At 45.9% G+C, this 13,024-nt stretch overlaps 1 protein-coding gene across 2 annotated transcripts in view; it reads left to right on the forward strand.

The window, feature by feature from the left end:
- CAB39 (calcium binding protein 39) overlaps window positions 1-13,024 on the forward strand; it is a 323,674-nt gene that overhangs the window by 115,667 nt on the left and 194,983 nt on the right. For both annotated transcript variants that reach the window (XM_069618308.1, XM_069618309.1), the window contains exon 5: window positions 965-1,133. In XM_069618308.1, the coding sequence (XP_069474409.1) occupies window positions 965-1,133 (169 nt within the window). The remainder of the gene's footprint in view (window positions 1-964; window positions 1,134-13,024) is intronic.

The raw sequence follows: 13,024 nt of genomic DNA on the forward strand, positions 1-13,024 counted from the left end.
CTCTTTGGGAGAGTCTGTGTGTTAGCTGCATTGGTTGTCTGCTTGCAGCGCCAGGCCACCATTTGGGCATCTCTTCCATTTGCTGAGCATCTCACAATGTTCGGTGACTGGTATGTTTCTGCTTCAGCATCTTACAGCCTGCAGCTCTTCTCAGCACTCATTCTTGTTCCTCATTTCTCATTGACATTTTGCAGGTACTCAAGGGACCACTTTCGTCCTAGCTAAAGTCTGTTCTGAGTTTACAGCATGATCCTTGCTTTTTAATTTTGAAATATTTTTGAAGAGAGTGAGCTTGCCAGGCCGTTCATACGACAACTGAAACAGAAGATACCTTGGTTCTTCGTTTGCTGGGGCAAGGGGGCCGCCTCGTCAGATTTTACATCTCAGCCACACAGGCCCCTCTCCCTTTTTAGTCCCACTTATTTTACTAGTGAATTTCAATGGCTACCGTGTGAAGTCAGATCTTTATTATATAGGTGGATTCAGCCCTGTTGGAAGTGTATTGACTATAGTTCAGCGATGATTGACCTACAATTAATTGGATTTAGTTTTAAGCTCTGTTTGAGGATTTATTTCAAGTCCTTCAAAGTTTCTGAATTACTTGCAGCCATTTGGCATGCAAATTCAATTTCCTAGTAGGGGGTTTAACAGACAACAATCGGTGCTACAAGAAATTAATGGACTGAAATAACTAAGACACTCACGAGAGTGAAATTTCATTGCAATATCTTTTATGATGATAGACAAGTTATGAAAACGAATGATTGGCACAGATGGTCTCTGGTGTGTGATTTTTATTTTTTTTCATAAACCATGTATTTGTTTCATTTTTGCTGTTGGAGTATTTTATCAATTAGTGATTGAGTGGTCTGCTGTCATTTTGGGTAGAGATTGAATTAACAGGAACTAATGTCATTTTGATACCCTTCATTTTTCTTACTAATAGTACACTCTACTTTTACAGCTACGAATCGCCCGAAATCGCTCTCAACTGTGGCATAATGTTAAGAGAATGCATCAGACATGAACCGCTGGCTAAAATTATTTTGTGGTCGGAGCAGTTCTACGATTTCTTCAGATATGTTGAAATGTCAACATTTGATATTGCCTCTGATGCATTTGCTACTTTCAAGGTAATTATAATATACTGCTTTGTCTAGGAGACCTTAAAATTGAAGCCGTTTTAAAAACAGTAACAATGTCTTAACAAATGTGCTAATTTTGGGGACGATACTAGGAGAAATTGCATCTATGTTCGGGTCATGACGAGGTTTGAAACAAATGTTGCTCAATAAATACAATGTGCTGGAAGTTGGTCTCCTTTTGAAACCATGTGTCCTGTTTTTCACTGCTTGATTTTTTAAGGAATCAGTAGATTTCTCAACTGCAGATTTGCTAAATCAACCAAGTTGCAGTATCACCTTTTTAAACATCCATCTTCCATTCAATTTAATCTACTGTAATACGTCTCCAGAGTTTAGGTCCTACACTACGCAGCAGGCAAAGTAAGCCTGTAGGTTCTTTGGTCAGTAAAAGATGTCTGTAGCCTCTTAGAGCTAATGCAGTTTCTTGATCATTCATACATAATTATTGAGAGCGATTTATACAATTGTATTTACAATTACAGCAAAATGGTCTGTTTTATCGGTGGTGGAAATGTGCATAAAAACTTATCCCAAGAACAAAATAGCCAATTTTTCTTGTTTCGCTAAATCTGATTGGTCTGCCATGGAACACCCACTGAACAGATCTACCTCTAAACATAATAAGGTACATAGTGTTTATAAGTGTGGATATTTCTCACAATACTTGTATGTTGTCTTTGACCATGAAGACCATTATGCCATGTTTTGCCGCTGCATTTTCGGTATCTGTTGTTTCCGCGTAGGGCCTTGGGCGCAGGTCTCTTTTAGGCACACCCTGTTGGCAATACCAAGGGGCAGGGACCTCTGCCCCTTGGTATCAGTTTGATTAACTATATTGTCAACTGAAGCACTGTAAAATACAGTGCTCTGGTTGAGTATATTAAGGCAAACACTAGCCAAACAGTACATGGAGCTGTCCTGTAACTGACAGCTGAGCGTAAATAGGTTGCTGTGTCCTGCATATTATGTTCTCAAGACATCACAGCAACCTATTTGTGCAAAATAGAGGCTATTCAAGGAGGCCCTAGGTGCCCTCAAGGGTTAGACCAGCAACTTGAGGTAAGTACGAAGACCTGGGGGAGACTACTTGCTCAGAAAGCCGCATGAAGAACACCCAGGGGTTGCAGGTGTAGTTTATGGGTCAGTATTGGGTCTGGCTGCTGTTTCTAGCTTCACTTTAGGACTTATAGTCACAGAAGATTTGTAGCTGGTCTTGGGGTTCCCGGCCAGGAAGACCTGCTTTGAGGTCTGTAGAGCCGGAATAGGGCTGAATATGCAACTAGCAGTGACCAGTCTGTAGCTGACCCAGCAAGGGTCTCCAGGCAACAAGGAGAGGGCTAAAGACATCAGCTCTGGTGAGCCAACTCGGTCTGGGTGCTACAAGCAGCAGCAGAGCCATGGAGATGCCCTTCAATGATGTCTCCTACCATGCTGAGTAGCAGGTACAGCAATTCAATGTCCCAGTTAGAGGTTTTCCATCTCCATATGCGGACCTTCTGGACTGGTTCAGGGCTGTTGTTCCTAATACGAATTGGGTGCATGCTGAAAAAAGTGCTGGATGGAGAACCAATTGTACCCTCTGGTTCTACTGGGGAAGAAACCTGAGCTTGGCTTCCTCTGGTGAAGAGAGGCATTACTTTGCCTTATGGGAGTTGTCGTGGTCAATGACATTTGCAGTGCTATCCAAGCACACTTTAATTTCCTCTTGGTATTTTGAATAAGGGTGCAAGTGGTAGACTCTCAAATGGCTCAGATTCCTTCCCTTTATGTACATTCTTATGTACACAAAGCTGGGCTGAGGATTCCCTAGTCCACCTATCTGGACACCTGCACCATTCAATCTGATTGGTTAGCCAATCCTAGATAAATAACTTGTTTGACATCATGCAGGCCTGGATATGGAATGGTGTCGGGAACCCCATACTATGTCAAACTATTTACAAGCACGCAGAGTTCCCTTCCAAGGCACGCAGACAGGGTTACCAAATGTGGAACTTCTTACCTCTGAAAAGGAGGAGCTTTGCCAAGGGCAGTTCTTCGCGCAGAGGTGCCTTAAACAACACGGTCATTTTTATTTGATGCTTTATCCTTTTGGCCATTGTAGTGGCCAAATATCTTGCAGTAAAAATAAAAGTGCACTGTAATGTACCAATAAAATATGGATCACACTGCTACCATCTTGTCGATGTAAAATACAAAAAGAAATTTGGAGAAAAGGGTGTGGGGAAGGATATGCTCCCTCTGCACTATTAGCCGTAATGACTGTAGTAGGTTATACAAAAAGTAAAATGGGAGAAGAGGTCAATGTGGACAGGTAGCTATAGGAACCTACCAGTGCTGTCCCGAAAACAGAGATGAGATTGCATAGTCTTTCCACTTTATGCCCTTTTGTAGCGAGCAATACACGACCCCAGTCCATAGTGTTTAAAAAGAATCTGGTTTTGTGTGAACTATCTACACTTGAAACCCAAGAGCAAGAACCTTTCAGAACCTCTCGAATGGGAAGTGTAAAGCCATTAAGTTCCTAGCCAGTAACAAAACAATTGCTTTGGGGGTAAGCAGATAAACGAGGAGCCATAGTCGTGCTCGACAGACAAGCTTATTTATTTTATTAATTTGCATTTGTAAAGCGCCAAAGACCAAAGGCATCAAGGTGCGGTTGCGAACCAGTTGACGGTACATATACCTGAGGGAAAAAAAGCAGACAACCGGTAAGTGTGGAGCAAGCGTCAAGCCTCTTCGCTCCCCAAGTCTGTGGTCAACCAGAGAAAGGATTAGGTGAAGTGCCAAGTTCTAAGGGCCTTCCTGAAGGCCCAGTGAGTTTTCCGAGTTTAGCGAAGGCGGGAGGGCGTTGGATGTGGGTTGACCTCCCAGGGGTTGGTTCTGACAATTATTTTGGGCCAGATACTCAGGTGCTGTGTTTAGCAGGCATTTGTGAGTGATGGTAAGTATTTTGGAATTAATCATTTCCTGGATCGGAAGCCAGTGCACCTCCTTTCTTGCTGCTGACATATCTTTTGGAAATATTGAGTGCCGAGTGTAGCACATTGTTTTGGATTACCTGCATTTTACAGATATTTTTCTTAGATGTGCCTGCCAAAAGGTCATTACAATAGTCAAGTCTTGCTCCTGTTCTTGAACATGTGGTGGTGAGGCAGCTTGTCGGTCTAAGGAATTGTCTGGCTGCATTAAGATGTTTGGCCGTCTATGCGGCTGACTAGGCAATTGCATAAACTTTTTTTAGTGAGGGAGAGGGTGGCATCTAGGTGCACGCCCAAGGTTTTCACGGACGTTGAGACTGGGATTTGAATGCTGTCCATCAGGAACAATGATTATGGGGGGGGGGGTGGGGGTTTCTTTAGCATAGCTGGAGACCCCACTATTAGGATCTTCGTTTTATCGTTTAGACAAAGATGGTTCGTGGCCATCCAGGTCTGTATGGTTAGGTAGATTTTGTTGATCGTCATTGTGTCCTCATCATGGGACCCTGTGAGAGGGAGGAGAATTTGGGTCTCATCGGCATAGTTGGTTTAGGTTATGCCAAGATCATCCAGGAGGTAAACGAGGAGTTGGGTAAAGATATAGTAAAGGGTGGGGGAGACAGTGGAACCTTGCGGGACGCCACACGGGATGGGTGCTGGGGTGAGGGGGGGTAATTTGCCGAATCGGAGAAGACTTGTGGATCTCCCCTAAAGGAACGGTGCAACCCAGGTCATGGCTTCTTGGGGAAAAGTTGGCGGCTGCTGTGAGGTGGTGGCACAAAGTTTTGTGGTCTACCCGGTCAAAGGCGGCAGATGGGTCAAGGAGAATGAGAAAGGCTGTCGTTCTTCGTCTCTAAAGCAGTCTAGCAATGCTGACTGTGTTCCATGACCTGGACAGAGCCAGATTGGCGCTTTACTAGGATATGGTTGGATTCAAGATCAGGTTGAATTTGGTTGTATGCTACCCTATACAATATCTTTAGTAGGAATGGAACTGTGGTGATCGGGCAGTAGTTGTTGGGAGCTAAGGAGGTCAAGGCTAGGTTTTTTAAGTAGGGGGAGGACCCAGGATTCTTGCAGACTGGTAGGTACATGGTTCGATGAGAAGGAAGCGTTGAACTAGTGATCAACAGGGACTATTATCAAGGACATCAGCGCAGGCCTTGATGATAGTTGCTGGGCAGATCTCCCCTTTGCATTTTGAAGGTTTGAGTTTTCTGGTAATATTCAGTTTTTTCTTCCGTAATTTCTCAACTGAAAGGTCGGGGTAAGGGGGCAGGTTTGAGGGGGATAAGACCTTGGGTATAGGTGCCTTAATTTTGATGAGGTCTTGTTTCAGGGATATTTTCTCCTCTAGGGAATGTATATTTTAGTTCTCATGGCAGTTTGAATGCTTGACCACCACAAATCATCTTATGTTGATGGATGGGGGGGGGGCAGCTGGCGTTTTAAGTTCTGCGGCGATTTGGCAGCCGCATCGCTCCCTTCTTCGCTTCAGGTTCATGGGCTGCCATTTCCAATACAGGCTGCTACCCTTTGGCCTCAACTTAGCCCCCAGGGTATTTACCAGGCTCATGAATGCAGTGGCAGCCCTCCTCATGGCTGAGGTTTACCACGTCTACCCGTACCTGGACGACTGGCTCGTCAGGGTGGGATCTCAGGAGGCGGTTCACCACACTTCCTCCACACTTATGACCATACTCCACGACTTGGGGTTTACGATAAACCTCAAGAATTCTCCACTGCAACCTCTACAGAGCCTGACCTACCTGGGCCTCAACTAGGACATTAGCTCCGAGAGAGTCTTTCCCTCGGAGGACAAGATCACGGCCATCAAGAGGTTCACAACTCTCTTCCTTACCTGAGCAGTAACCTCAGCCTGGTGGTACCAACACCTATTGGGTATCATGGCAGTGTTTCTACCGGCCGTACCGCACACGAGACTCAAGATGAGATTACAGCTGCACTTCGCAGCCTCATGGAATCAGGAGAAGGGCTCTCAAGCCGAGCCGGTCAGCATTCCTCCTTCTCGCCACTCGGACCTCACATGGTGGTCCAGGGACTGCAGCCTGCACAGGGGCAAGCCCTTCTGGCAGCCGGCCCTGCAGGTCACCATCACCACGGATTCCTCCCTGGAAGACTTGGAGGGCCACTCTGGACAACCAGTGTCCATGGAGTTTGGACCCGGCAGGAGCAGGAGTCTCATATCAACTGGCTGGAGCTGAAAGCTATCTGGCAAGGTCTCAAAGCTTTCCTTCCGCTTATTGGTGCCAAGATAGTCCTCATACAGACCAACAATTCCACCAGTATGTACTATGTCAACAAGGAAGGGGGGGGGTACCAGGTCCCCTCCACTACGCAGCCTAGCCATCATCATGTGGGAATGGGCACTGGAGAACATCTAACTTGGGGCCCTCCACCTTCCAGGGGAGTCCAACCTGGAGGCGGACAGGCTCAGCAGACTGGGAGCGGACAATTACAAGTGGCAATTGAACGATCAGTTGCTACTGGAGATCTTCAACAAATGGGAGCCTCCTCAAGTGGATCTATTTGCCTCCTGGGACAACAAGAAGTGCCAGCAGTTCGCGTCCTGGCAGGGGCAGGGCCCCGAATCCCTAACCGACGCATTCCAGATACAGTGGAAAGACATGACAAGCATATCCCTTCCCTCCCACAACCCTGGTCCACAGGGTGATCTGCAAGATAAAAGAATCTCTGCTTCATCCTGATAGCTCCATGGTGGCCAGCTAGACTGTGGTTCTCTGAGCTTCTCAGCCTATCGGATAGACCACCCATTCACCTACCGATGGGCCCGGATCATCTTCTGACGCAGCAGGAGGGCAGAGTCATACTCCCCGCTCCACACAAATTAGCCCTTGCAGCGTGGTTCCTGAGCATGTCGCGCTGAAGCACCTGAGCCTTTCGCATGTTAACCTAGAAATCATTCAGGACGCTAGGAGCAAGGCTATTGGGAGCCAGTACAAGAGTAAATGGACTAGGTTCTGTCATTGGGCGGACCCTAAAGAGATCAATCCCCCCCCCCTTATGTGCACTTTGGATGATGAACTCTCAATTTTGGGACACCTTGCTCACTCAGGCGTGCAGGTGGACACATGCTGCGCCTATTTGGCAGCCATAGGGGCCTACAGAAATTCGGAAGAAGGTGTCTTCTCCTCTTCCAACCTGGTGATCAAGCGGCATTTGGCGGGCATCACTAGGCTCTACCCGCCCATCAAAAAACCACACCCCGTGTGGGACCTCAATGTTGTGTTGGGCGCCTTGGCGCACAAACTGTTCGAGCCAATGGCGTCCGCGGACATCAGACTGGTCACCATTAAGACAGCTCTTTTGGTGGGCCTCTTCTCTGCTCGCAGGGACAGCGAGATCAAGGCAGTGGTGGCATCGGAACCCTACACTATTTTTCACAAGGAAAAGATGGTCCTGCGAACGCACACCGCGTTTCCACCCAAGATAGCCACCGCTTTCCATCTAAACGAGGAGATAGGTAAGACTATGTTTTTCGCCGACCCTACGGATGAGGCTCAGAGGGTCCTGCAATGTCTGGATGTCAGACGTGCTATGAAATTCTATCTGCCCTAATCCTATGACTTCCGCAAGTCGGACGCCCTGTTTGTCACCTTCGGGGGCGGGGGGTCAAGGCCCGGGTATCAGCCTTCAAAGACATTTATAGCAAGGTAGATGGTTCCGCCCATCAAGGAGGCCCATGTGGGGCAGCAGAAGCCACTTCCAGCTAACATGCACGCCCATGCTATCGGATCCAAGGCCCCGGCCATTGCATATCAGCGGCAAGTCATCAGCAGGGCGGCCACCTGTGCCGCCCCTTCGGCTTTCTGTAAGCACAACTGTTGGGACGCTGCCTCTAGGTCAGACGCAGCTTTCGGACAGGCAGTTCTAATGAATCTGTTTGCTTAAGGAGGGTCTCCTCTCCACTCTGGGGCTACATTCAGTTGTAATCGCCCATACAGTATGGAGGAAAGGGGACGGGACATAAGAGTAATTTAATAGTTACTCACCTTAGTGACTGATGTACTCTAAGTCCATAGTCTCCTATCCTCCATACGTCCCACCACCCCCCCCCTAATAATGGTGTCATTAGGCAATGTTAAATATTGTTGATGCGTCAATGGGGACTGAAAGTGGCGCCGGTGGGTGGAGTCAGGGGAGCGCATGCTTCCAGGCCTTGCCCCTGCGCGCCTCTAAATTTAAAGGGGGAAAAAGGTTTTTTTCTGGTGAAAAAGGTTCCATCTTCTGTCCCTAGCGAGGGACGCCCATACAGTATGGAGGAAATGGGACTATGGACTAGAGTATGTTAGTCACTACAGTGAGTAACTATTCATTTTTGGAAGGAGGTAGCTCCCCTTTGACTCTTCCAAGACTCACTTTTAAAAGAGGTAAACACTTCAAGAATCTCCTTACTATGAATGATACTCCTATTCCATTTGATAACCAAATGAGTATCACAGAAACATTGGGGGGTTACCCAAGCCCGTGTGTCACACCCACTGTGATACATGTGATACATGTAATACAGTTAATTCAAATAAAAACCCCTTTGCCACCATGACCAAGGAGCAGGTATCAGGGTCTGTAACACTGCCTCGGTAAAGACGCCAGTTGGAACATCTTCATTTTTAAGGTATTGTGATGCTTGAGGTGCAACTACCTTGTGTCATTTACATTGCTTCCTGTTGGGGAGAATTCCTATTTCTGTGCTAATTCCCTTCAACTTTAGAGACCTCCAGCTCTTTTGCTGGACTTTAGGACTTTTCATTTTTATCCTGCAGTGAGTGAGACCTTTTTCTCACTCTCATGTATTTTGATCTGGTTTGGACGATGTATTTTCTTTTGTTTTTGGAGTCTGACAAACTCCATAGGAATCTACCTTTTTGTATTATGACACACAGCACCTTCAGTGCAGTGTCACTGAGAAGTCCTTTGGATTTCTCATCAAGTTTAAATACCTTCTCTTGGGTGAACTACTGTTCCCAAGAGTAGTGAAGTGAAATTGACGTTGCTTACCTGTTTATCCTATGTACGTCCAGTAAACCCCATCTTATGTGGAACTACTGGGTGGTTAATTAGTAGCCCCTTTTCCTACTTACTCATGTAAACATTTTTGTTACCCTCACTAAATTTAATGTCTGGTGGCAGTGGTTTAGTTTTCCTACCATTGTGTGTTTTACCGCAGGCTGAATCCTCAGCTGCAGTAATGCACCCATAGGACCCATTTTGTCAAAATAGGCATGATCCTTTTTGCCATTATTTGCTTGAGGTCCTTCTTGGGTTTTAGTCTGCGCGCCTAACTAGGTTTAACCGTTTTGTTCATTTTGCCTTTGGCTGGCTTCATTGCTGAAACCCGCCTGTGACTTCAGTGTGTCTGGTGAGGGAGGTGCCCGCAACTCCCTGTCCTTGGTCTCCTTGGTTACCTGAATGCACCCAGTGCTGATTGGCTAGCTGTCCCTGCAGGACAGCCATCCTGCTGTGAGTGACGACTAGGCTGTCCATGAATGGGAGAAACGCTGCATAAAGAAGAGTCAACCACTAAACTAAACTTCCGACGAAGGAAACTGGAAGAGAAGCTTGCTGCACCCTCCTGGACCGGTGAAGCCCTGCTGCAGTGCTGAAGCTCCAATTTAGTATTGACCAACTTGGGACCAGCTGACCCCAAGATGAACTTTGCTAGAAAACCTCTTCCTGCTAGCTGTACTTTGCTGCTGGAACAGAGTGCTAGTGGTCAGGAAAACCAGAATAGAGTGTATTGTCTTTGAGCCTGACCAGACCTCCAGGAAGCTCCAGAGGACCCTCCCGAAGAAGGGCGACCCAAGCCTGAGCCACCTCAGAGTGCTAGACCCCAGAAGCAAGGGAAGCCCATCAAGTGTCCAACAACCACAGTGGTGCTATTGACCAGTAGCTGAAGCCGCAAAGTGGCGCTGATCTGAAGAGGGCCCGTAGCCACCGCCGACCTTCCAACTGCATTGCAGGAGTCCTCTAGTTGTCCTCCCTCTTGTCCCCACGACTGAGGCCCATGAACCCAGGATCTGCAGGATTGCAACCGAAACAGAAGCAAGCTGGATCCTCTTCTACAAACCAAAGGTACTGTCTTGACTGAAGGAGTACTTGCCTCTTTTGTCTGTAGCTTGCTTGTTCCCACTGGAGACTTGCAGTAGCTGCTTTTTGCAGAGTTGATTCTAACTCTGCCCTTCCAAGCCTTAAAGCTTGTGGCCCCACAGTGATTTGTTTTACTACAAACTATCTAATAACATTGTGCAATACTTTTGTGCCATCTTTGCTGTCCTGGCTCCCCGCAGACTCATCTGACTCATTGACTTTGGTTTTAACTGTCCCTTATGGGTGGTGCATAAGTTAACTTGTATTGCTGGGAAAGGTCTAACCTAGACTTCATTGGGAAGACTGAAAAGTATTCACATGTTAACCCTTTTCCTTCCCTTAACCTTATCCTTTTTCTTTTCCACAACCTCAGAATTGTATTAAGTGCCAAAAGTGATGTATTAATGCCAAACATTTTCCTAGTAATTGAAGTCACCTTGGGTTATAGGAAGTGTGGGTGAGGCCTCCCAAGATGGTATCTACGTGCTTATCATAAATCTGAGGAATTGTTATGAAGTGTATTTTTATTGTTGCATAATGCCCTTTTTTAAAGAAGGCTTATTTAAAACTGACTGTTAAATAAATCATTATTTTACTAGAAAACAGAGTAAATGTTATTAGAATACCTGTAATTGTGAATCTGTGTTACTTCCCTACATCTCACATTTACCCCTCTTGAGAGAAGTCTGGCTGCTCAGTCACTCTACCAACTTGTGTAGTACTGACCTATAACAATAGGCGGGTTACCTATTACCAAGAGGATAAGGCTGGTGTCGTCTCCCACAGGGTAACTGCATCCATTCTTGCCTAACAGTTCCTAGCTTGGGAAGTGCTGTTTTCACCAATCTAGAGTTGACCTCAGCTCACTTGTGCAGGCCTTTGAGCTTGTGCACATTCAGGTAGGCTCCTTGAGCTTCTGGAATTCAAGAACTACTGACTGCGAATAACCTTTTCTTTGAAGAACTGCATCAGAACTAGAACTATCCACTTGACTCTAGTTATCCTGGTTGCCTAAAGGCCACTCGTCTCAACCCTATTGGCTTTGGCAGTGCTGGTTCCCCCCCCAAATTGTGTAACACTTTTTTTTTTCTGCTGGGAAACAACTACCTACATCCCTCTGGGAGAAAAGACAATTGTAACAGTTGCTAAAGTGTGTTCTATCTAACTTTGAAACTTTCCCTCAAACTCAATGTGTAAAGGTGATATATGTATAAGTGCTATTACTGACCTTGATTGAGGTCACTCTGTGTGCTGGAACTGAGTATCATAGAAAAAAATTACTCACTTGCATTATTGATTCTTCTATTAATTTAACTCCTTCTTCCATTGAATGTTATAGTTAGTTGCTGCCTTTTTAGTATGATTGATTTGCCCTCTGTGTATATATAAATAATGTAATATAACCAAGTGTGTAAGTGTTTACTTGGATCCTTGTGTTTACTAATTTCAGTGTACTGCGCTACAGCTCACATAACGCCTTCTAAAATGAGCTTGGCTGCTCAGCCACTCTACCGACTTGCGTAGTACAGGCCTATATTAAGAGTTGGGTCCATGATACCAAGAGTTAAGTCTTATAGAGTCCCACACCAGTTGGACTTTAGAAAAACATACCAAGCAAGAGGTACGACGACTTCTCCCAACAGCCGTTTCCTTGAGTTTGTTTTAGATATCTTTAAATGTCCGGCACAGCAATGCACTCTAAAAACTAGCACGTTCCTTGAGCTTGGGGCTCCTTCTGCTCTGTATCATTGCTTTCTTCCTGCTCATCCCACTACTTGGTTATTTGTGGAAAATGGAGTGCATTTATGTTTACTGATGCAGATTACTCGGGAAATCACTTTCAATGGTTCTAAAGGATAAGACAATTCCATATGGAGGGTAATTAGAACTGAAAAGGTAGTTTTGGAGATTTTACTTTCTAGAGCAGGGATGAAAGCCTGTCCTAAAGGGTTTCGGAAAACAGTTTCTGTATCTTTGCTAAATGGGGGGGTATAGATGCATGTTAGTAGGCCATCAGGGTATTGGGTATCAAGGTATTATTTTCATGGGCAAATGGGGTTCCCATGTCTCATCCAATGAAGCTATGACATCTCCCTGGAGGCAGTTTCCTCCCTCATATAGCCACCCCCAGGGTCCATATCAGGTAACGGCTGCTGTCTCCTGGCTACATGGTTGGAGGTTACTGCTGGGGAATCTGAGATGACTCCATTGGATTAATCACAATACCCCCAGTTTATGTGAATGGGTGTCCTTTACCATGTTGACAATAACTGGGGGAAAAACGAGTAGCTGTCATTGGAATGTCTGCGTGAAAGATACCCCGAGCCCTCTGCTGGCTACACAATAAGACCCTGAAGTAGTCGGGTGGCAGAGTTGATGGCTGTTCATAAGCCACCCTCACTGCAGTACATCATGAACTCGAAGAACTGGTCATAATCATTCACTACGATTATGTCAAGAATGGGTTTGTGTATTAACTGGAAGAATCGAGGCATGTTTTGTGCTAACAATAAACCCTTAAAAGCATGGGAAACGAAGCTAAGAGGTTATTCCAAAATGTAAGGACCAGGTAAGACTGGAAATGACCTGGCTGACTAGTTGGCTAAAACTGGAGCTCCGTAGGGGATTCCATAGATACACCAGGTCACAAACACGTGCCAACAGTGAACTCACGACTTCTCAGTGGAGTAAAGATGCCCCGGATGTAGATTTGATCACTGCACAGAAAGAGGTCCCTATCATTTGAAAGTTCTATCGACACATTGAAGA

Source organism: Ambystoma mexicanum, chromosome 10 (assembly GCF_040938575.1).
Source record: "Ambystoma mexicanum isolate Mex_15411 chromosome 10, UKY_AmexF1_1, whole genome shotgun sequence".
Lineage (NCBI taxonomy): Eukaryota > Metazoa > Chordata > Amphibia > Caudata > Ambystomatidae > Ambystoma > Ambystoma mexicanum.